The sequence below is a fragment of the Pelmatolapia mariae genome, linkage group LG10_11 (genome assembly GCF_036321145.2).
Source record: "Pelmatolapia mariae isolate MD_Pm_ZW linkage group LG10_11, Pm_UMD_F_2, whole genome shotgun sequence".
NCBI lineage: Eukaryota > Metazoa > Chordata > Actinopteri > Cichliformes > Cichlidae > Pelmatolapia > Pelmatolapia mariae.
The window spans coordinates 72261373-72285865 of NC_086236.1; the positions used below are offsets into that span (position 1 = coordinate 72261373).

The 24493-nt window shown below is 39.2% G+C and overlaps 1 protein-coding gene across 3 annotated transcripts; it reads right to left on the reverse strand.

Annotated features, from left to right (window-relative positions):
* Positions 1–1115: 1115 nt before the first annotated feature.
* fli1rs (Fli-1 proto-oncogene, ETS transcription factor-related sequence) lies at positions 1116–23903 on the reverse strand. 3 transcript variants are annotated; one of them, XM_063485760.1, is made up of 10 exons: positions 23754–23903; positions 16015–16220; positions 13807–13976; positions 9491–9694; positions 8145–8225; positions 3976–4044; positions 3762–3824; positions 3003–3050; positions 2672–2758; positions 1116–2138 (listed from the first exon to the last, which is right to left on the reverse strand). In XM_063485760.1, the coding sequence occupies exons 1-10, from the start codon at positions 23769–23771 to the stop codon at positions 1615–1617; spliced, it is 1470 nt and encodes a 489-aa protein (XP_063341830.1). In that variant the 5' UTR covers positions 23772–23903; the 3' UTR covers positions 1116–1614. The 3 variants fall into 3 exon arrangements, with proteins under 3 accessions (XP_063341830.1, XP_063341831.1, XP_063341832.1); XM_063485761.1 differs by lacking the exon at positions 23754–23903 and adding an exon at positions 23242–23572; XM_063485762.1 differs by lacking the exon at positions 2672–2758.
* Positions 23904–24493: the final 590 nt, after the last annotated feature.

Genomic DNA, 24493 nt, shown 5'->3' on the forward strand with positions numbered 1-24493 from the left:
AAAGATTATTGGAAATTCAATCTCATACTTACTGAGCGATGGATGAGAAAGTGGATACCCCCATAGGTTCGATAGAAAATAAACTTCATTGTGAAGCTCCAGGTCTTACATCTTGCCGTTTGTGAGAACCAGATGTGAGAACCAGATGTGTAGGTCAAAGCATGTCAGTGTGAATTTAATGTGTGCAGTATCAGTTTAGACATTTCTGTATTATCAATAATTATTTGGACTTCAATCACAGAGAGAAAGAAATGCAGGACTCACACTGGATTATCTCTCCAACAGTAAGAGAAGATATGAATGCAACTAATTTCAATTCAACGAGCATTTTATGTCATTATTTCTGTAAAAATTCAGGTGCTGGTAGTGAAGTGTTATTTTTCACCATGTTGTCGTGCATAAGACGGCACAGTGAAAACTCGTGGGGCAGAGTGGTGCAGTGGTCAGCGCTGTCGCCTCACATCAAGAAGATTGTTGGTTTGAATCGAGCAGCCAGCTGCACCCTTCTGTGTTTGCATGTTCTTCTTGTGTCTACATGGTTCTTCATGGTTATGCAGAGATCCTCCCACAGTACAAAAACAAGCAAAGGCATAGCCATCCTAAATTGGTTGAAGGTGTGATTGAATGACCACCCGTCTTGTGTGTGCCCCACTTCTCTCACCCTGTGACAGTTGGGATAGGCTCCTGCTACAGGGTGATGGAGCGGGTGGATGAATGGATGTTATAGTTTTCCCCGAGTCTTGTATACAGTTGGTCTTCTGTTTAGATCCTGAGGAGTTTAAAGCACTTCTACACTGACTGAACATCTCAGACCCAAAGGCTACACCCATCTTTTGTAAATGGCAAATCTGCATCCAGCTTCTTGTTAGCTTGTTTATTGTGAATTAAAAGATTTGCTGTGCTATAATTTAATATAGGACCATCTAAGGTGTCTTGTGCTGCTGTAAGGCGTGTGGGATCTTTGAGGATGTCCTGGGGTCTCTGATGACAGATTGTTTGGGTTTTGTGGGCTGCAGTATGGGACCTTCTTTGGTCAACTTTCCTCCGAGTGGATTGGGTGGTTGTTGTTGCTGTTTTTGACTGTAAACATAAAATCAGATCTTTTTTTCCTCATACAGGCGTTATTTATTAGCTTTACATCAAGCATTTATGTTTTATTGCTACATGTTAATTCTGTACAATTTCCCTTTTACAAAAAGTCAGGGATAACTGTTTTGACCTGTGAAATGAAAAGAACAGTTGTAGATCTGTTATGCTACTATGACGTCTGTCTTTATAACAGTCAATATCAAACGAAGTATTTTACAGATGTGTGAAAAAATTCATAACTGAATAACCATTAATATAGTATATTATGAGTTTATTTATAAAACTCCTGGAAGCATACAATACCAGGGTTAATATACCCTCATGTTTGTCCGTGGTTTTTGTTTGTTTTTTTAGTTTTTGAGACGGAGCGTAACAAAGACAACTTAATAATGCCTTTAAAATTTGACTGATAGCGTCATTTCGCCTTCTTTCAGCAGAGTTCAGCTCGGTGGCAGGTGAGACAGAGCGTGCTTTGGTGCACTTGGGTTCCTCTCCTGTTTTTTTTCTGTTCAGTTGGCATCATGCTCAGTAGTACGAGCTCAGGTGGGAGTGAGTGGCAGGATGTCTGGTCATGGCTGACCCAGGATAGATGGGGCTGTTGGGTGAGTTCCAGTATGGTGACGGTGGGCCGAAAAAGTTTCCAGGGGAGACGGGCATAGGTGCAGGATGGCCACCCATGAAGTTCATTTTGGGCTGGTGGCTGTGGTAGGTCTGGACATAAGACATCTCATTCTGGTACTTAACAATCCCACCATCTCCCGAGTGGTTCTGGTGTGCCTGCGAGATGCCTTGGAAGTCAAATTTGTAGGCGTAGCGCTTGCCGTGCACCTTAGTCATGATGTTCTTGTCGTAGTAGTAGCGCAGGGCACGGCTCAGCTTGTCGTAGTTCATGTTTGGCTTGCTCTTGCGCTCACCCCAGCGTTTGGCCACTTCGTCCGGGTCGGTCATCTTGAACTCGCCGTTGGTACCCTCCCAGGTAATGATGCTGGCATTGTTGCTGTCAGACAGAAGCTCCAGAAGGAACTGCCACAGCTGGATCTGCCCTGAGCCTGGGAGGATAAATGAGGGAGAGTTAAGGCACTGAGTTCTGATTTAACAGTGACTGCGTGCTCAAAGCAAGACAGGAAATGTATCGAGCTGCCAGGAGTGGCTGTGAAAACTGTTTGTGCCTATATTTATTTATTTATTTTCAAGGAATACAATCATCAGTATTTAAAAATGTAAACGGGTCGGATTTAAAATTAGCATTTAAATTTGTGTAAAGATAAAGGGTTTTTTTTTTTTTTTTTTTTCCAATTTCTAAATTGGTTCTCAAGTCTCGGCAGGAAAAAAGTCAAATAAAACACTTTTAGTTTCCAGGATAAGTGAATGAATAAATACAGAGTTAGGGTAACTTGGCTACTTCAGCCTAATAGGATTAAATGCCTCATCATGGATCCATTTGCTCTTGGATAGCTCGTCAGGTTTTCTGAGTGTAACGAGTTCCAAACAAAAGTCAGAATATGCTTTGTTTTTCTCAGCAAATGTGACCTTTTCACTGTGTGGCTTGGTTGAAGTGATAGACATCAGGGCAGAAACCTACCCACAGGCCTGTGAGCGCTGGGGTCAGGGAGCTTGTATGCACTTTGTTTGCCTGTTCGGTTCTTGGATGAGTTGAGGGCTTGGCCTTCTGTGAGGAAACAGCAGGGCAAACAGTCATTTTGGTGAGAGGGAAGCCGGATTTTGTCATAGCGTAAAGCGTGATGACACAACAGCTGTTGCTTGGTGTTTACTCCACTTTGGAAAGTAAGTGCATGTGTGCCAGCCCTCGCTTGCTTGCTTGCTTTTTTTCTCATGATGCCAAAGCAGACAGTGTAAAGGCCTCATTTGTATCGTCCTTGTCTATTTATCTTGATGATGGTTCAGATTCTTACCTGGGTTGGCTAGCCGACTGCTAATGGGTCCTAATGTCTGATATGGGTCTGTAAAGAAGAAAAGGAATATTACTTTTACACGCTGTCACTTTAATATTAATGCTCCAAGATTTAAATGCCCTGAAATGAGTTAAAACACATTTCCTTGCATACATAAGCATAATTCAAGCTGAGATTGGTCGAGCGTTTCTTCAATCAGAGCTTTGAATGTGGTCTTTTGAGGAGGTTAGTTCAAATGTTCTAACGTGAGCACAATGAAACCTGCCAAACTAATATAATGCCTAAGGGATGTGTGATCAGTTCACCACTTTAGCCACAACCAATATCTGATCGTCTCCAACTGTTAAATGATTGCAGTCAGATTTGTGTTTCAGCAGTTTCTTTGGTGATCCTGTGACCTTTCATGCCACAAGCTTTGTGTCTTTCTTCACAATTTGACTGGATTTCTGTGACTTAACAAAGTTTAGGTTTGTGCATCAGTTTAACTAAAACTAACAGCATTACCATTATCCCATATTGTGCTTGTGGTGAGTTAGCTAAGAAGGAAATAATTGTTAGATGAAGCTCGTTGACTCGATAGACTGAAAACAAACATTTAAAATTATTTTAAAATGCCACCGATGTCATTTGCATATCATTTTGTGTGACTCCTCATTTTCCCATACTTCCTACAGTGAAGGGTGCAATGAGTTATAGAGCCAAGAAGAAAATGTTAGCAGTAAACCAGGATCTGCCTAAACATACATGTGGTCTTCGTACCTTGCCCAATCCTTGGAGCAGGCTCTGTAACTCGTGTACTGTGCTGGTGCTCCATTGAAGAACCTAAAAAATAATAATAAAACTTGTTTATAATGTGTGAAATTGTTTGATTTTTCTGCTGTGTTAAAGCCAGAGAAAATGCAAAACCCACTGGGTGTTCTTGCATGAAAAATTCATCCTTATTATCGGTTTCATATCGTCTTTTTTTTCATACCTTTAGGCACTGTAGTCATGGTGTTTGTCGGCCAGCTGTTCCTGCGGCTGATTTCATCAAAACTGTTCTCTGTATGAACACAAACACAATGAGGATGAGACCAGACACTGACGAGCATTAAAATCTTTGAAGTGGACATTAAGACGAGTAAGCTATAGTAGGAAGGAAGTCAGTAAACCGAGACCACAATGATAAGGCTTTGGGGGTCTTGAGATGACCCGTAGTTTCTTGGGAGCGCATTCTTTTGTTCAGACCACCCTTGTTGCCACAAGATTGTGAATTTTGTCCCAGGAGCCGAACCCATACCCTCTCATTTCCTTTGTCGGTGCAGCTGTTTCCTGTTTGAAACTGGCTGTTGAGTTTTGGACTCGTCAGTTTTGGGGCCAATGTTGTGCCAAGGAGCCTTTCAGACTTTGGCACTGGGCAACATGGTTCTGAAACTCGGCACATCATTTTTAAATCCTTAAATGTTCAGGTAGTTCAGGCCTCTGTTAAAACCCTGAGCTCATAAGCTTTGATTTCATTCAGAGTTTTTGTAATATGGCACCAACAATGGTTCTCTCAAGCAAGGTTATTGTAGTTAACTAAAACTAAACTCTAAAACTAAAACTAGATGTAAAAAAAAAAAAAAAAATCCCAAAATATTTTACTGAACAAAAATAGACTTGGAAAATAAAACTGAAACAATTTTGTGAACTTGGAAAACTAATGAATGAAACAAAAATATAGAGGACCTTTTATTACTAAGTACTTTGGTCAAATTTAATCACAGTTTGTCAGACGAGGCTTTGATGTGTTTGAGACTTGGATGTCTACAAAATGTAAGTCAACTGTGTTTTTATTGTAAGACCTGTGCTGACCCTGACATATGCCCTCCACACAATAATAAAAACTCAAACTAAAATGATCAAACCTCCTCAAGCTAAACTTAAGTCTGTTCAGTTCATTTCAGTTTTATTTATATAGTGCCAAATCACAACAACAGTCACCTCAAGGCTTTGTAGTCAAATGAAATGGAAATTGATGAAACAACACAAAACTATAATAACTCTGAACTCAAGGCGAGAACCCCAATAATCAGATGATTGTAGGCGACACAAGTCAAAGGAAGAGACCCCCACCAGAACCCGGCCCCCACAGAGAGGGGCTGTGGGTGATGGAAATTAAAAAATGGAAAAAACCACCAGTTGCATCAAGCAACCTGAAACAGACTATGACTAATAGCAAACATGAACTACTGCACAGTTGTGCAGTGAGTACTACAAGTTGAATGTCCAATAACTGAGTGTAGATGCTAATGTGTCCTGATCCACCTCTTACAGAAACACTTTATTAATACTGAGACACATCAGTACTTATTACAAGCTACTCCCTCCTACACAAGCTGTACAGGAAGCCATTCAAATGTTTGTGAAGATGTTTCACCTCAGGGTCACTGATCAGTTATGAATCATTTGTTGTCACATGAGCCAAGGTGTGGAAAAAATAAAAAATAAATGTGGGGGTCATTACTGTCACCGGGGCCAAGGTGTGAAACCTCTCTAAGACGTTGCCCCACCATCATGTAAGCCAGGGATGGGGAACTTCAGGCCTCAAGGGCCGGTGTCCTGCAGGTTTTAGACATCGCCCTGAATCAGATGATTAGTTTATTACCAGGCCTCTGGAGAACTTCAAGACATGTTGAGGAGGAAATTTAGCCATTTAAACCAGCTGTATTGAATCAAGGACACATCTAAAACCTGTAGGACACCGGCCCTCGAGGCCTGGAGTTCCCCACTCCTGATGTAAGCTAATGAGGTCTTCTCCTTTCCCCTTGATGAACCTACAGAAGTCCAGTTTCCTTTTTTTTTTCTTTCTTTTTTTCCACCCCATTCAATAATTCAAGGCAACCATGATTTGGCTGTCTAAGAACCTACAGACCTGTGCACAAGACCCTTTATAGCTGAAGTAATGTAGAAAGTACTGAAATGTGAACATCATGGAAACAATGAATTCATGCAGATGTAAGCAATGACAAACTTTTTTGGGGAAAATGTAAATTAAGGCTAATGTGTGTCAGTTTAATGTTTTTAGCTCAAAGGATTTAAAAAAAGAATAACCAGGGTTCTCTTTCCTATGTTGTCTCCTTATTTCGGGGCACAAATATGCTGCTAAAGTGGTGGCTGCTTTGTAATAAAAATGACAAAAGCTTCAAATGAAGTTCATTTATATAGAAGCAACCCTGTGAGCCAAAATCTCAGGCTTCAGACTGCTCCCAATCTCTGATATATTTTTAATTTGAATGAAAATAACAGACGTCTCTACCTGTGAATACAAAGCCCCACCCAGCTCACATACTCTGTTTATGAGGGGCAGCCAATCATAAGAAAGATGTCTTAAAGGAAAAACTGCTACAATGTCTTCTTTCAGACGGAGGATTAAGGGGGCGCATATAGATGCATATAGATTATTTTAAATGGTAATCATACTAAGCTACTTGAATATAGTACAGCAGTTAAAGTATGAAACAAAAGCCGAAGGATTTCATTTTGAATCCTTCAATTAAAATCATACTGCAGTATCTGCTATGAATGCTTAAAGTAGCAACGGAGAGGCTGTGCATAATAGTGCTCATGCTCAATAATTACAAAGTACATTTTACTGGTCACGGTAGAAAGCCTAGTTTGAACTACTGTATTTTTTTTTTTTATTATAACTCTTTTAGGTAAGTAGTTTGGTAGTAAACCATCATAGAAGAAATGAAAGACAGTTATGCTGTGTGTATTATTAGAAAATGTAACCTCAGAGTTCAGGACATCATCCAAATAAGAGTCTGCAGTGAGGTTTAGAGGAAAAATTGCTGTTCACATAAACCTGAAACAAGATAAGGTTGGAAATCCTGACCTCTGACAATGGTTTTATTTACTCTAGCTGTTTTGTTTGTGTGTTTTTATGTTTGTGTGATCAGCAACCTTTAAACACAGCTGCAAGAAAAATGCAGTGCAGGAGAAAGGAACGTATCATTTTCCTCTGAAATGTAAGACTAAACACATAAAAATACCCTAAAATCAAATTATTTTGAGGTGCCCATAATTTGCTTTAACTACAATACTCGAGTAAACATCCACCACTGCATTTTAATTAAAAACTGGTGTTTGTTTTTATCATTTTAGTACCAGTTTTGATGATTGTGATGGTTTTGCTGCAGAAAGTGCAGTGACTCGTAAAATTGTAACAGCCAAGTGTTTTATACATTTCAGTCCTGCACAGTTGTTATCATGACCTCATTTTGAAGAATGACCACAATATTATGAACTGTTCTATTTTTCAGAACCCTAACATCCTGTATTAAATGGAAATGTATTTTTATAGAAACGATGCATAAAATAAAAATGCACCTCCCTTCAGATTTGGTTTTAATGCACCACTTGGTAAATAACTGTCACAGTAAACCGAAACCCCAAATTAGAATTTATTTATTAATTTAACACAAGTCAGCTAATCAGCTTTATCTGGACGCTGAAGGTATAACTGAATTTGATTACAGTTCACCCCAAAATGAACCTTGCATGACCCCAAGAAATGTCATCCTTTCCTTGAATGTAATGCAACTAAATCACAATAACGTTGTGGTGCTGAAAGCAGCAAAAACAAAAAATACATCTGAGAACCTAAGCAGCCGTGTGTCTTACCAGAAATCGTGACCAGGTTACTGAAAACCTCCGCAAACTTTGTTGTGAGTGGTTTCATGTAGGAACTATTTGTTTCTATCAAACTACACCCGCTAACTGTATCACAGTGCAGAAGGAAGTGTGTATCTGACACTAGGCCTCGTGCTCGTGACAGAAGGTAAATATTACCAACACTGCCTCTTTGAACTGAACTGTGAAGTTAGCTAGCTGTGCATTACTTTTGGGTGATGGATGCAGACAGTAGAAAGCAAAATGAATACATTAAAATATATATTTATATTAAATTCTGAGGTGAACTGCACCTTTAATATATATGGAATCAATGGATAACTGAACAACTTTGATGTTAGTGTTGCTAATTATGATTTTTCACTGAGCAACAACACAAAATCCCTCATGTTAGGTATTAAAATATTTAGGACCTCATCACACAAAGAAGCTGATTAGGAGAATGTGTTGTCCTGAAAATGGGTGAAATGTGTCAGAGGTTGATCTCACCTGTTTTCACCTGTCTGGGCGGCTGTTGTTGTGGTGGTGTGTTGTTGGTGGGAGTTGTTGGGTAGGAGAATGTTGGACTACCTGGGGGAAAAAAAGATTCAAGAATGAAATAAAAATCAATGTTATATTCTTTTAAACAAGCACAGCAGAGTAGAAAGAGTAGTGTCTGTCCTGTGTGTCAGAAGAAGAACATTATAACTCTCTGAGGGGGGGTTCCTTTGTTTTTCCTGTTGCTTCAACAGACTCGACTTTTTTGTCCAGCCAATTGGAAAAAAAATGGACTGTGAAGCCTCGTGAACCGGTAAGATAACTTGAAGGTGAAAACTCAGGCTGATGATTTTATTTTAAAAAAATGAGGATCTATCAAAGACTGAGGTGCCAATTCACCAGAAAAATTCTGGAAGGATCTGAGAGGACCATTTCCTGTGATACTGAAAGAAATACTTTTACAAACACTGCATCATTTTCTGCAGTAAATTAATCACCACGGCTGTTTTTGTTTCACTACTTTTTAATCTTTTTAAATCTGCTTTCGAACATTAAAAACCTCAAACCTTTTCCTGCAACTCTTACTTTGGTTTTTGTTAATTCAAAATGTCTGCTTCTCTAACTTCAAGGCTACCAAGCACCCACATTATCTTCCTCCCAGCCCACCCTCATACACAGTGCAAAACTGGATGCTGCTGTTCATTTGTCCACCTCTTGTCGAACCAGCTCAAACACGATGACTGCAGTGATTTGCACTCGTCAAACTGCTGCTGCTTCAGTCACAAACACTTGGTAAATTATGTAATGTAGTACGGATCCAAACTCATGGTGACGTACGTGTGTTATGCGAAACACAGGAAACCTGCTTTTGCAAAGAGGAACAGTGGCCACAACGCTCAGTGAAGACCACAAATTTGGTTAACAGAACAACAAACGAGAGCCTCAAGTGACATCATGTTCCTCAAAACAAAAAACATCATGAACTCTTTATTTGCCCCCAATGAATCTGCGTTTCTCTTAACTGCATTGATACCTGGGTGGAGTTTATTTATCAATAAATCCAATTCTGAGATAACAAACCTCAGGAAAAATATTTAAAAAATCCAAATGCACACTTTCAAAAATGGTTTTTGCTGCAATTCTTTTCCGAGTGTTTAATTTCAGAAGATTTTCATTACACGGACAAAAATCCAAATGCTTCAGTGATACTGAAGCGAGACTAAAGCAGCTGCGTCGGGGAACTGTTAGATCCTCATGTTCGATACATTTCTGCCACTTGAAAACCTTTGAAATCTGCCAGACGTGTGAACAATGTTATCCGCTGCAGAGCGAGATCTCACACATGAAGCCAGCCTTACTCTGCCGGAGGTAATTGAGGTGCGATAGCAGGATGTCTGCATTGTAGGCCGACGTGAGCCGCATCATGTCCTCTTTGGTCATCTTGCACAGGGCCTTCCCATCGAGCGCTTGGAAAAGCATGACATCCACCTGCTCCAGGACGTACTCCTTGATGGCCCAGTCCAGCCACTGCCGCACGTGGTCCTGCGTCCACACCTCGGGATCTGGAATTGAAGAGAGGCGCTCAGTCATTTATTGCAGACTTTCACTCATGTTTGGCTTTTTTTGAAGAGTTGAACATCCTTTGTGAGGCTGTTCTGTTTTTTGTGCATCAGAAACTTTCAAACAGGAAATTGTAGAAGTTACTTACTGGGGAATTACCATAAATTACTCTGATTAATCTGGTCACTGATTTCCTGTGAAAATGCTTCCAGGAGCGGTTAGCTCAAGCAGTAACTTCAGCTTTGACGTGAAGACTTTCACACGATTTTAAAACCTGGATTTTCTTTAACTCAGCACTCAGTGAACCAGCCTGAATGTGAAGATTATTAAGATGTTAATTTTTACAAAATTGTAGTTTTACCTTTATGATGTCAGGAAAATTTACGTTTTCCAAAATGTCGGGAAGGAATCTTTAAATACCAGGAGTGCCTGTAATCCTTCACACCATCACATTGGGGTGGATGAAGGAGAGTCAACAGTCTAAAGAGCACTTGGCTAAATACGACCTGTTTGTTTTGGAGGTCATGAAAGTGCTGATTAACACCGGATACTTCTTAGTGATTCTGATAGTGATTGTAAAATAGGTGGTAGGGTGGGAATAACCACACTGTCAAAACAGATAACACACCACTAACCAGAGAACATGTTTAAATGTGTCCTGCTTATATTTGTAGTCATAAAAGTTCATCCAGTGGAGCCATTCAGAGGGTATCTGGTGATCTTTAAAGGGCTGTGAAGTCGACTGAAATTTGAGGGCGGGATTGTTTTTCTTTTTTCTTTTAATAAATCAGTAGTCATCCTAAAATTTATGACAACACTTCTGTTATATTTACATGCACAATTAGGAAAATTACATTTAAAATAAGCTGTTCTTTGGTTTCAGCCACGTGTTTTCTCTTTTTGTTTTTTTCTTCTGACTGTTCAACTGCTTCTCCATCTGCGCTCTTGATTTCCCTGAAGGGCTCAATATTCAGGAAGTAAATAATGACCATAATACTGAGCTGAAAACAGCTTTCATAGAAATATTACAGTGGCTTTGACAAACCCGCCTATATGTTCATTAAACATATTTCATGTACGTGTTTTACATTTTTGACATGCATCAGTGTTGTAGTGCAGTTGGTGGGACTGAAAATGGCCCATCAGCTGTGTGTCACAGGACTTCTGAGCTGATTTAAAGTTATTAAGTTATTAGTTATTATTATTTTTAAGCTATTATTATGAAGCACTGAAAGGCTTTGAAACTTAAAATAATGAAAAAAGATTTTAATATTCAGTTTGGAAACAACAAACTGGGAATAAATGACAAAAACATTGGTATTGATGGTACTGGTCTGCTATTGGTCAAATTACTATTGTAAATGTGAAACATTGGTGTGAGTCCAATATTTCATAATCTGTACATGTTTAAAAAAAAAACAAAAAACATTTTTGAGTAAACTCTGATTACACGTTTCTTCAGACATAGAAATATTTTTTTTAATCTCACCCCTTTATGTCATTGGTCAATATTTAATCAGCTTCCTTACTGATATAATCTGCAGAAATAATAACGAACATATTTCTGATATATATACACCCCATGATAAAATTTCCTAAACTCTACTTATTGTTTTTTACTCATTCTAGCCTTAAAAGTATGTTGTTGTTTTTTTAATCGTGTTGTGGCAATATACATCTCAAGGAGATAGACTTCATCTTGAATATTACTTTTTGCACATTTGGATTTTCATTGTCTTTTTTTTTTATAGTTTGAGGATCCAATACACACTCTTGTTCATTTATATAATGCTGAATATTGTACTCTTTAACTTTATCCTGTGTACTAAGAGCCTAACATGTTTTTAAGCTCAAGTCAGTGGCAGTTTCAGCTTGGCTTGGTGTTGATCTGTTAAAATATACCTGGTCTGATTCAGGAAGCTCATTTCCAGCAGCAAACAATGACTGTATGCTGTGAACTGGCTGTGATATTGGACGGCAGCTTCAGCTCTGAGCGGAGGTTACCCTGCCCTTTAGCTCCTGATTGTTCTGATCAACACGTGTTGCTGTGATGCAACATCCGTGTATTATAAGGCAGAATAACTCTGTGATGGTGACTCATGGATGATTTTTACATTAATTTTAAAATCATCCACCTCACCTGCCCGTGGTGCCAGTTGAAACGTGCACTGAAACATGCTGTCTGTTTAACGAGTCTCTGGGGATGACAAAATCAGGGAAGCTGTGACAGAGGAAGAATTTAGATGACTGGACCAGTGATTCATAGCAGCGATAAAAGGGACAGCAAACTGTCTGAACTACTCAGCTAGAAATGACACATCGGCGTGTTTAATCCAGTTTGTGCATGGGCGATTTTTTTCCTCTGCAAACAGAGAGATCAGTGCATTTTTCACATCGCTCAGCTGAAACAAACGGGCATCGACACCACGACTTAGAAAAACGATACACTGAATTAGTCGCAGCGACACATCCTTCCTGTTCTGTCATGTTCACTTTCAGCTGATGAGTATCAGCCTTGTGTGTATTAAATATTAGGGCTGGTGTTGTTCTGTACTCTCAGAAGATCAACAAATGTGAAAAGCAGCAGATGGCTACGACATCAGTCTCATTCATTTCAGATTTTTTTTAATACCTTTCAAATGTGTACTTTTTAAAGATAGATGCTGTAGTTTCTGTAGAAGAATGTGAAGTAAATATTTGTTTATTTATTGTTGGAGCTTTTTATTTGTTATTTTTATTATTTTGAAATTTGTTAAAGTTTGTTGTTGGTTTACTTATATTTTTCGTTTTAAGTTTTATTTGTAGGTTAATACTTGTTTCATTTTTTGTTTTGTTTTGTTATTTATCTTGTTAAGTCAGCCAGGAAGAACTGTAGGGCCATTTTCTATAAGTAAAGGGACTGGTATAGGACCAGCATGCACTGGGGTGGGCCTATGGTTTTTTTTTACCAGAGCAGGAGAAGCAGCAGGAAGCAACAAAAATGGATCTTTGTTTATTGCTTGCCAAACTGGATAAATAAATCATAAAAAGCAACTTTCAAGTTCTGGATATTGGACTTCTTTTGCCTGCATACAAAATCTTACCACAATGCAGCAGCGGCTTGTTGATTTTAAATTGTTGGATGTTTGGTTGGACAAACAAAGGAATCACCACAACATTTATTATTAGCTTTATAGCGATATAGATTTACTAAAAGGTATGAAAGCTACTGAAATATGCCTGCATGTTCTTGCTGATTAATATACCATAAAAATCATGTCGTACACAGTTCCTTGCTATAAAAGCACAGCATATCAAATAGGAGCTTTGCAGTATAACACTATCAGCTGTTTGAGTTACATTACATTATTATAATATTCCTCATGTGATCTCCTGATGTATATTACTGTGAAATCTGTGTATTACATACCTGCTTTGTTGCAATTCTGCATTAAAATAAAAAGTAAAATAAAGTGAGAGTACAATAAATGAACTACTATGGCAGTAGTGCTCAGTTAATTATTTAAAGCATTCCTCAAGATAAATTCCTGTAGCTAATATTCTGTGATGTATTAATGTGGTACACACATATTTATGTGATTTCTTTAAGAAGAAAATGGAGTCATGGCAGATTTCGACTGAAAGAAATGTGACAGCTTAGGGTTGCTTTGAGTTTAAAAAAGAATTCGTTTCAAAGAATATTTAAATACTGTGTTTTCAGACGTAGCTGCTGGTTATATTTATTTTCATTACAGTCCTGAAAAGGGAAGCGAGCTGATTAAAACTGAAAATGTTGAAGCCTGCTCATCAGATCTGTTCTTGCTTGTTCTCTCTCTTTTGTTAATATCACAGTCCTGAGGGTTAATTTTGCACTTTAGACTTCACACTGTTTTTGAAAGCCTGATGTCACCTTGTACCACAACTGCTAGAAACCTGCTATTGTTTATCTGTTGTGCTCTGGGGCTCTTGGGGTTCTTTTAAGAGACGAATAATTACACGCACATGCCCGTCTCTGATTCAGTTACTGATGTTGCACAAGCCCAGGCTGTGCCGGCTGTTGGGAAACCGTCTCGTGATGGGGACAGTGATGCATCATGGCGACTGAGCGCCAGCTCTTATGAGTGGCTCAGCTCACCTGCTGGCACGATGACCCTCTTCTCCTCAGTGGCACTGCTGGGTGGGGTGGTGGCCTGGGGGCTGACGCGGGGCTCCGTGTACGAGGAGGCCTGGTACTGCATCGAGGCCCCTTCGTTGCTCATGTGTCTGGAACGCTTGGTGACGCTGCAATCCACTGGGGACTCGCGACTACGACAAAAGGAAAAGAGAGGCTTTAGTCAGCATCTGAGGAGTAATTTCAGTCTTCTAAATGTCTCGGGAATATATCAATTACTCTCCACATTCAAATTATGAAGAGAGAAAAATCTGTGACAATAGACTGGATGCAGTTTCAGCCAACTACATTTCCTCTCAGAGTTTTTGCTAGTCTGTATATGACAGGAGGTAAATTTAGTCAAACTGTTTCTCTGCAACAATTTCCACTGAAATGGCCTGTCAGGAGTAGGTGGCGTGCATCACTAATTTAACCCAGTTTTCACCACATAGACTGTTTTTGCATAAAAATAGAAGTTGTTAGAAAATACTTGCACTCAGTAGCGCTGATCTAGAATTAAAAGCCCTACTTAAATAACGGTACAGAATGGTATGAGCAGAGTGTACTACACTTAAATATAGAAAGCAGATGTAAATGTGTCAAGGTTAAAAATCAAATTTGTATTTGCGAATGTAACTTGTTGAAGTCATTTTTCATGTTATTCTTGTTTGATTTATTCTGTTTAAAAGCTTCAAAGTTGAAGGAGGTTCCAGAATATTCCACCTACTTGGGATTTTACTTCAAATTTAAAGTCCAGCTGAAATCTTGCTGATCATAGAATCCCAGTAAACACAATACAGGCACTTGTATCTGGTAGTTTTGGTAGGAGCAAAACTTTTGAGCTTTACCCGAAGTGTTTTGCACGTTCTGTATTTATACAGTTCTTTTGTTGAAGCGGTTATATTTACCGTCACATTAGATGGTCAAAGTTGTGAAAACACAAGAAAGGTGGGTTGCTAAATTGGCAACCATCTCCATTTCAGCACGTATAAAAGTGTCGTTTAACACCTTGATCGCAAAGCGCTGTTAACCTGCTGATCCTGTTGAGAATGACTCACATCAGGCTTCATGCAGCCACTCGCTTCATGCTGTCTGTAACAATCAGTTTTGGTTAGCTACCTCGCCATTCATGGAATTTGCACTGTGATTGGCTGCCTATCACAAACACAAGGTAAGAACAGAAAGTAGGCGTGGCTTCTGTGCTTAAAGCCTGAGCTTGTGTGCCTTAATAATGATTTCTGATATCATACTGAGCCAAAGAAATCTGTAAAACTGAGCATTTAGATTAGTCTGAGCTTTCAGTACAAAGGGATTACTTGTGCTGCAATAAGTCAACTTTAAAAATTTTCATTAAAAATGGACATAAATTCCTGTCAATTAGATCTAACATGCAACAAATAGGAAAAGAAAGACTTTAAATAGACTGACTTTACTAAATGAAAAAAGTTGTTCTAACTATGTTAGGATATCTTGTTAGATCTACATAGAGCCCTATGCAAATGTGAAAAAATGCTTCTTTTTTTTAGTTCAACAAGATTTTTCTTTTTATCAGTCTAAGTATCAAAAGTAGAAGTACTTATTCATTCAAATGTCAGCTGTGATGGATGTCACATTTGACATTAATAGAACAGCAACAGTCTAATAGTGTTTATGTCTCACAGTGGGAGGTGGATGCTGATAAACATCCTACATGTACGTTTGAGTAGTTTAGCGGTTTCTAACCGAAGAAGCGGAGACAGAAAAAAACCAAACCAAACAACTGATTTGTATTTTACGTCTGTGTTTTCAAATGAATCTGTGAGGTGCTCGCAATATTGATATCTCAGAAGCCAAAAGGTCTGGAAAGTATATGCTTAATGTTTTTTTTGTTTTGTTTTTTTGGTGTATCATGTTTTATTACGTAGCTGCGGAGTGTAAACGTAGTGCAGTATAAAGTGAGCAGCTTAATCAGGTGGACCACAAGGATGCAGGAAATTAAAATATTGAACATTTTCCATCACAGCCAGCCCACACTTTGTAGCGATGGTGGCGGAAAATTAAGAAAGCCGTGACCACAATCAGAGGCGGGAATTTGGGAAGTGAACAATAAACAAATACTTTTAATATGTGGAAAACCCGACATACCAACATGGACTCGAGTCAGATAATACGGGAACCCGTGCTCTCCTGTGGCCTTGGCGTGCCCTGACTCACCTGGTGCCGTTGACGTGTTCTCCTCTCTTCCCAGCATTTGGTGCTCCTGGCCCCACCCACTCCGGCTCAGTGGGCTCGGGGCTCTGCTTGGAGGTCTGGCTGAACCCGCCGGGCGACGTCATCTCAGTCTTCATGTGCATGGCCGGGGCTGCGGTGTAGGTTGGCTCGAATATGGGCTGATCCTCACTCACCACGGACAGCGCTTCCTGTTCAACAGAACCGCAGGTCAGTGGCTGCCGGGTCACAACCTGTGGAAACTGCTTTTTTAAAACACTTTTTTTTTATTCACTGAAACGAGCAGGAGCTGTGATTGTAGCAGTAACATTGAAGCTTTAATGCTAAAATGTTTTCTGCTTGTATGAAACCAGATTTAATTAATCACATCCAGAATTTGGAATCAGGAAATAATATCGCGTATTTCAAGTATATTCATTCATGCTGCCATAAAGTGTTAAATGAGAGTCACAAATATAGAGTTTAAGAAGAAGGTTAAATGATCTTCACTGAATACGAATGCATTTCACTGTTTATGAAATGTTACTCAAACAGCAGGAAGTAATGAATTTGTTGGCGACTATTTTCGCCAGTGGATTAATGCACGTTAGTGAGCAACAGGATGATGTATGTGTGATTGAGTCAAAACAAACTAGTCCCCCAGTCAAGGGTTTTTAATAGTTTTTGGACAACAATGGCAGAGAGGAAACATATATATCAGATGAGATACCTGCTGCGAGGAAGCACATTTCTATTTTTGGAAACTTGCTCAACAAAGGAAAAAATGGCTTCCAACAGAAGTTCGATGGTTGAGAATCAGCAAACATCAAAAAGCAACAAATTCATGCCGTATATTGATGTCAGTTAATATGGGCTGAATAAGTTGTAAAGTCTCGTTTTAATATTTAATTTTATTTATTGTGGATGAAAAGTGTAATCAGTTTGTTTTTGTTCACTTTCATTCAAACTTAATTAAATTCAGCCTCTTTTGCTTTCGAATCGACTGCATTACACAATTTTAGAGTTGCACTCAGTGGCTACACAGATAAACTGCTTCTGAATGTGTTTTAGACATTTACCATTATATTTGCTTCAATCCATTTTGTAAAATAAACGATCTAATTTTATTTTTTTAAATAAATTAAATGCTTCTAAACCCAGTTTGGTAGTCTGGGTTCCTGGGTATTATTGTAGATTTGTTACCGATACTTCACTTAAAATAGTTGCTAACATGGGATTTGGTCTTTATATAATTAAAAGATGTGCAAAATTCTGACCAAAAAACAAAACAAAATTATGGGCTTTTAGGATCAGATAAAGAAATGCTAAGTGGCACAAAATAGACGAGTCCATGTTGAAACGTTGAAACATAACTGTCTGGCTGGAAGGTTGAATTCAGTCAGATGAACTATTTGTGATGAACTGTGCAGGAATGGAAGTAATTACACAAGAAACCAGGAAAACTGTCAACTTTAAAATGTTGAAAATCATTTTTTTTTTTTTTTATGTTGCAAAATGTATGTCTATGTAAAAAATACTATTATGGTGTGTTGTCTAGATTGTCATTGTTTTATTTATGATTAAAAGTGTTTAATTTGTTAATTTTGATAACATTGCAAACATAAATGCTGTATGGGAAAAGAGGTAAAAATAAAGATTATTTTCCTTTGATTTTGTAAAAGCAAAATAATCCCTGATGTTGTTTTCATGTATTTCTTGAAGGCCTCAAGACGAGAACTTGAGTGACAAATTTCAAGAAAAAGTATTTTTAGAAAGCCCTAGAAAAAAGGTAATCATGTCGATATAATGGACCATATTTTTGAAAACAGAAGCACATAAAAATCTGTCAATCACAAACATATTGCAGTTTTCCTGAACTTTAACTGGCTGGCTGAAATTACATTTGTAAGAGGCCAGATTTGGGCCCTGGGCTGAGTTTGAAAGATTCAAATCTTCTCTGCACGATAAAGAATTCCCCTGTGACTGTTTAAAACTTTAAATGCATGTTTAACGTAAAAAGCTACAGGAGGTTATGAAACCACTACAGTGAGGAGCGAAATGAAAAATGAACTGTGAAAGCAGCCAGGAGGCTGTCTAATCATAAAGAACATCAGTAACCTTAACCACAGTTTTATTTTGTCGTTAGGATCGGGGTTGCAGGGAGGGGGAGGGGTGTTAGCTCAAGGTGGAGTCTAATTGAGATTTAAGTCCGTCTTCCTGTGCTCAGCGCCCAAAATGTGGCCTCAAAACCGCTCGAAGATGGCACTTTCATCCCACGTACTCAGGAGGCCAGAGACCGGACCTGTTGTTCTGTCTGCTGCTCAAATTAAGTGCGTGCATGTGTGATGCGACCACGGCAATCTAAGTGGGTGCAAGTGCATGTTTGTTTAGAGGAGCTGAGCATTGTCTTTGGGCCTTGTACGTCAGTGCCGTGCTTTTTCAGTGGCCTACAGGAAACCAGGCCGCCATGTGCACAGGAACCTTTTGGCACAGGCCAAGGGAGAGGAAATGGTGGAGGAGGGGGTGCATAGTGTAAAAATGTGGGTCATTTTAAAGCTGGAAAACAACCCTTAAAGGCCTGTGGTCAGGAGAAGAGAGGGGGTCGGGTGGACAGAAAGACGAGTATGAGCCTTGATTGAAGTGCCGCCATCACATTGTTTTTCATTTGTGTGTGTGTGTGTGTGTTGTTTTGTTTGTTTGTTTTTTTTAGCTCAATTGTTGCCTGAGCACTGTGAACCACATCTTAATGCATGGCACACAATTCGGCATTTCCTTCATGCTGCAGACAAACTCCTACAGAAGTCAGCTACTGCTTCTGCTGCGTGGAGCGTTTGCTGCTGTGTAATGGATACGCCCTTTTTCTAGAAGAAGGTTACATTTTGATTTCACTCCAACCCACGATTACATAAAAAAGTTGCTCAAGATTTTAAAGACACAAATGTTACGAAAAATATTGAACACTGCACTACTGTCAAAATCATAGACTGTATGTAAAAGATGGATGTAAGCACCTACTGGTTTGTGGACTCCTTGCTTTGTTGAAGCCTCAAATTTAGGTTTCAAAATGTGAGTCGTTGGAAACTTTTGAGCCAGAAGTGACCATATTTGGATGGCGGATCGCAGTGTTATGATACAAACACAGACACCTGCTGACTAATGTTAATGTACCCAAATACAATGCTAATACTCGCCTCCTCTAAACTAATTAACTAATGAGGTGAGAAGCTGCACTATAGGACCATCCAGGCTTATGGGATGGTCCAATATTACAAATGGCTACAAAGCAGGTATCAGTATATGAGTTAACTGATTTAGAAAATTCTTCAGAAAGCACCAACACCAAATATACATTTGCCGGGTCTATTTCTCTGACTCATATTACTGGAGATGAAGCCAGTGACTACAGTCACCAACAAAGTAGGATGCCCTCATAATATTTATTTGTGCTGTAAAGTTGGAGATTTTAACTTGGGACTCTCAGCTTCAGGCTGCTGTTTGATCAAAATTCATGCAGATGGTTACTTCAGATGAATATCTGTCGTTTAAAAAAAAAAAAAAAAACTGCCTACAACACCCATAATGCAACATGAACGCCGGCACTTTTGTAAACCACCATCTAATATTGTTTCTTTTTCGAGTTCGCAGTTTTTTTTGTCACACTTAAATAGCCGCAAATGGAACCAAAACCTTATTCACACTTTGTTTACAGGAATACTTCTGCATATGAAAGACCAGCAACAGAGTCTGACGCATGTAATGCTGTAAATGTAGGGCTCTGTGTGTGTGTGTGTATTGTTTTGAGAAGTGGTTAGCAGGACTGCATGTTGTGCTTTGTTCTCCATCTCTTTGCTTTCTTTTACTTCTGTTGTCCTCTTGTTGTCAGTTTGTCTTCTCACACTCCGGGGCCCTTTACTCTGTGCAGAAGTGAAACAGCCAACTGAAGGCGGGATAAAACTCGCTGCTGACAGCAAATTCTCACGAGAATGCGTGATAGTAGGCAGTTGTGAGCCATAGCTGAAGATTGTATCTTTTTTTTTTTTTTTTTTTTGCTTTGTTTAGTTTTTTTATTTTATTTAGAGCTCAAAATTCAAGCTGATATTATCGTCACTTGCAGTTTCTCATCCAAACGATTGCTCTTCGGCACAGTGAATTCAGTGAAAAGCTCATGCACACTCCCGCTCTTTCTTTATCTGTTTCTTTCTGCTCTCTCCCTCTCTCTTCATCTCCTCTGCTCACTGATACAAATATACCAAACTGCGGCCTGACCGCCGATGCCACAACTGACTTCCTGTTGAGAGCGTTTCAGGCTGTTGCTCAGTGACACAAAACTGCTTTTAAAAACATGACCTTCTTGAAACTGAGGCCACCTTGTGCCTCGATGTCCTAAAATTTACGCCGCTGCTGCTCACTTTGATAGCACGCACTTTCCACTTTGTGTGAGCGCACAAACACGAAGTCCTGCATGGAAACTTTTGACATGGCTGTCAGCAGCTTTGCAGGTTGCATCAGTGCAGTCTTGCCCAAGCCAGCAACTAAAAGCGTGCTCACAGGAGGCCTGTCGAGATGTGGATCTTTATTCATCTTTGTATAAATGGCATTTTAGATTCATAGTTTGTCCACATTTAACCATGAATCCAAATGCCTTATATTCCAAGGCTCACTTTAATAACTCTACCTCCAAAAGTCATTTTTCAGTAGCTCACGAGAAGGGCCATTACAACAGAGCCTGAATCAGATAACGCTAGGTAGTAGTCTGTTATGAATCACACACGAAGGGTGTTGGTGTTCAAAGACTCTTAGTTTTTACTGCCAAGAGCTTTTCATTTAAAGGAAATTTAGTGGAGGGATGAAACACCAGTTTTCCAATTATTTCTGTATTTGTTGTGCGGCAATATTAGGGAAGACTGCGGTCTAACAAAACTGTTAAGGTGGGCTGAGATTTGGTTACTCTGAAACAATTATGATTCACATCATTTTCATTTTCTTCAAACCATTCACCTTTCACTCTTAACCCCTGGATAAGCAGTGTTATCCTTAATCAGGAGAAAAATATTTCATAAACAACTTTATATGGATTTACAGTGGCCCTTTACCACTGAGGGGATCATTTGACCCAAAACATGCTTGCAACACAGCATAACAAAATCACCACATCCCCTAACCATAGAGGTAGAAGGTCATTGGTTCTACTTTTTAAAGGGGAGGGAAAACTGTCAGTTCCCCAGTTTGGAATCTAGGTGCACTAAAAACAAAAAGTAGCCCTTTTAGATTAATTTACTGTTGATCAATTAATTTGTAGTTTCCAGCAGGTTGCCAAATGGTTAGCAAGACAACTAGAGAATACTTGTGTAACACTTAAAAAAAAAAGATATGTCTTTTATCTGGCTTACTGTATAAATGTTCCATATCTCTACCTCAACGCAATATTTAATAAAACAATGCACTGTATGAAGGGGTTAAAGGCCAAAAAGGTTGGTAAGCCACTAACCCTAAGCTGGAACAAAGGATGTGGTTAACAACTTGCAAGAAGCAGTTACATGATTAAAATCTGTTTTATATTTAGTCATTTATGACGCCCCTCAAGGCTTATCTTCGGCTGAAGAAGCGGATTGGGTGATATATGTTGATGCCTGCATTATCCTGCCTTCAGTAAAATGTGCTGCATGCAGCCTGACAAATAACCTGGATTGATATTTTAATAAATAATAGTGCAGCGCAAACAGGACTTCCACATATCCATCTCAAACGCTGGTATTTTAATGAGAAACATTGTGTTTTGGTGATTTCTGAGTTCCTCTTTCCCCCCCTCAGTGTTTTTATTTATAGAGACTAAAAGTCTTAAAGCTTAACTGAGCTCCTGCTTATATAAGAGTCTGATTTCGGGTTATTTAAGTTTAATTTAAATAATAATAATACAAAAAAAAACCCCCACCTAAATTTGTGTTTAAGTGCCGCTCACGCATGAGGTGTATGCTGCAGTAAAAGACCAGAGATCACGTTGTGCAAAGGCACAGCCCTTTGTCCTCGCCATGTCTGAAGCAACAAGTGGCAGAAAGGAGAAGTAAAAGTTGAGCTGATTTTGCAAAGGCTCGAGCAGCTGCGCTTTGTGCTGCACAAACAACGGTGCGGTTTTCACAGCTCGGATCCTGACAGCACGCAGGCCTCTGCAGGCCGCAAACTCGGCGCCAGGCCTCTCTGCTCCAGCTCCCTGTCAGCGAGGGAGAGGGCAGCGCAGCTACGACAACGCAACGCCTCACTTTGTCCACTTTGTTTCTGTCTTTCAGAGCCTTTGTTGCCTTTTTGACTTTTTTTTCTGGTCCAGGGAGCGGAAATGTGTGCGGAAAGTCTGAGGTTTGAGACAGGAAGCCTGCTGCGTTCAGATAACGACACCTGACAAGTGCTCCCGTTTGCTGCTATAAATTATTCTTAAAATAACCTCAAACACAATCGACAGCTACAGAGTACAAGAGAATAAGCATCTGGATAATTATATAAAAAATAACAAAGAATCCCAAAGAGTCTCCCGACACTTAAACTACAAACTAAAAAGAATTAAAAAACAACAACAACAACAAAAAAACTCGTCATAAAGGATGTTAATAATAATTTAAGGTTTACTTTCAGTATGGCTTCATTTTGCCCCTTTTTTGTACTAGCCCTTTAATTGCTGTCCTTTTCATAACGAGAAACCACGTATCTCGGTCATGCTTAGCGCCTAAAAACAGTTAGCTGCACATACAAATGCATGTTAGAAACAACCCGAGAAATCAGCGAATAATAACTTCCTGCATCCGAGGAACGTTTTTTCTTGCAAAAAAGGTTTTGCAGCCGTCATGAAATTTTAAAGGAATTCGTTATAATAATTAATTTTGAACTAATTAAAAATGTCAATATTAAAATAGCGTCGAAATTAGGAGATGTGATCGTGCACACTGCAAAATATTACTGTACAGAATTATATACATACATATAAGGGCCCAGTGTTACATACAGACGCACATTTGATAGAAACCGAGCGTGAATTGGGTCCCTTGAGTGCACAATCTGATTAAAATAATTGCATTTTCCCCTGGTTGCGCAATAGTCGGCGCTAATTTCGGTAAAAAGTTAGTTTTCTCTCTGACACAGAGGCCTTTATTTCAGCTTCTCTTAGAAGATAAGACATCGAAACAATTAACGGTCCTCAGGAGACGATAAACAGGTGTAGCTGAAATAGTGTGGAATGTGAAATACCAGTCATCTGATGGAAATGGATCCTCCTGCTCCAATTCGATCCATGACGCCTTCAAGGACACCTGCCTTACGCGCACCGAGAAAGTCCAGCATCCCCTTCATTTACTTCATCTTCGTTAAAGAAACAAAAGCGTTTATGAAAGCGATCGGTGGTCAGTAATTTGACTGCCCGTGCCTTATGCTTGTCGTTATTTGTGGGTCCGCGAATAATGCAGGAAGAGCTCGACGAAATTACGAAAAAATTCGAAAGGCGTGCGTTTGGAAATCCTCTTTTACGCGTATAACCGGCCACCAATTAGTGTTTTTATCTGAGTGTAAAGATGTAGTGGTTAGTTGTGTTATTATAGAGCCGACATACAACCACGAACGGGAAGGAAGAGGAAATTTTGTACAAGAAGGAAAGAGTGGGGAGCTCGCATCACCGCCTTGACTCTCTCACTCAGCAGACTCACGGTGTGGGTGGCCGCCTGTCATCTTCAACACGGGCGTTAAAAAACGGCGCAAACACCTACCTTTATCGAACAGTCCATTGCAGCAGCAGCCTCGCGGTCTTTGTCATTTAGTCGTTTTGTGATTGTTTCAGCTAATTTAGCTCCTAACCTCACTTCAAATCGTGCACGGCTGCATTGGCTCTATGGCGCAAACCATTGCAGTTACAATTTTTGCTCACAGACCATAAACCGGATGGCAAGTTTTTTTCTCCCCCTCTCTCTCACTCGCTCTCTCTCTCTCTCTCTCTCTCGCTCTCTCTCTCTCTCTCTCACACACTCTAAATTGGGAAGTGAAGTCACTCTCAACACTGAAAGCAGTAAAGTCACTTCTCATGAAACCAACACGTCCTGCTTAGAAGGAAAAACAAAAAAGCTTTAATAGATTCATAAGAAGTCAAAGCATCAACACACCGTCTGAAGCGCGCGAGTCTTAGCATCTCAGGGTGAATTTGAAAATGATTTCACCTCGACAGAGCTGAGATGTGACTGAATATATATATATATATATATATATATATATATATATATATATATATATATATATATATATATATATATATTTGTTAAACACAACTAGCGTCTGTGATTTTTTGTCCCAGCGGCTTTAAATGGTTAACAGCCAGACTTCACACTATTTGCATGTAATTTGATTACAAAAATATTCTTATTGGGTAATAGGTGCCCACGATTTAGAACAACTTACTACACAACATTAGAAATAGAGTCTAGTAAATTTGTTTTTTTTAAGCTTTATTAAAGGA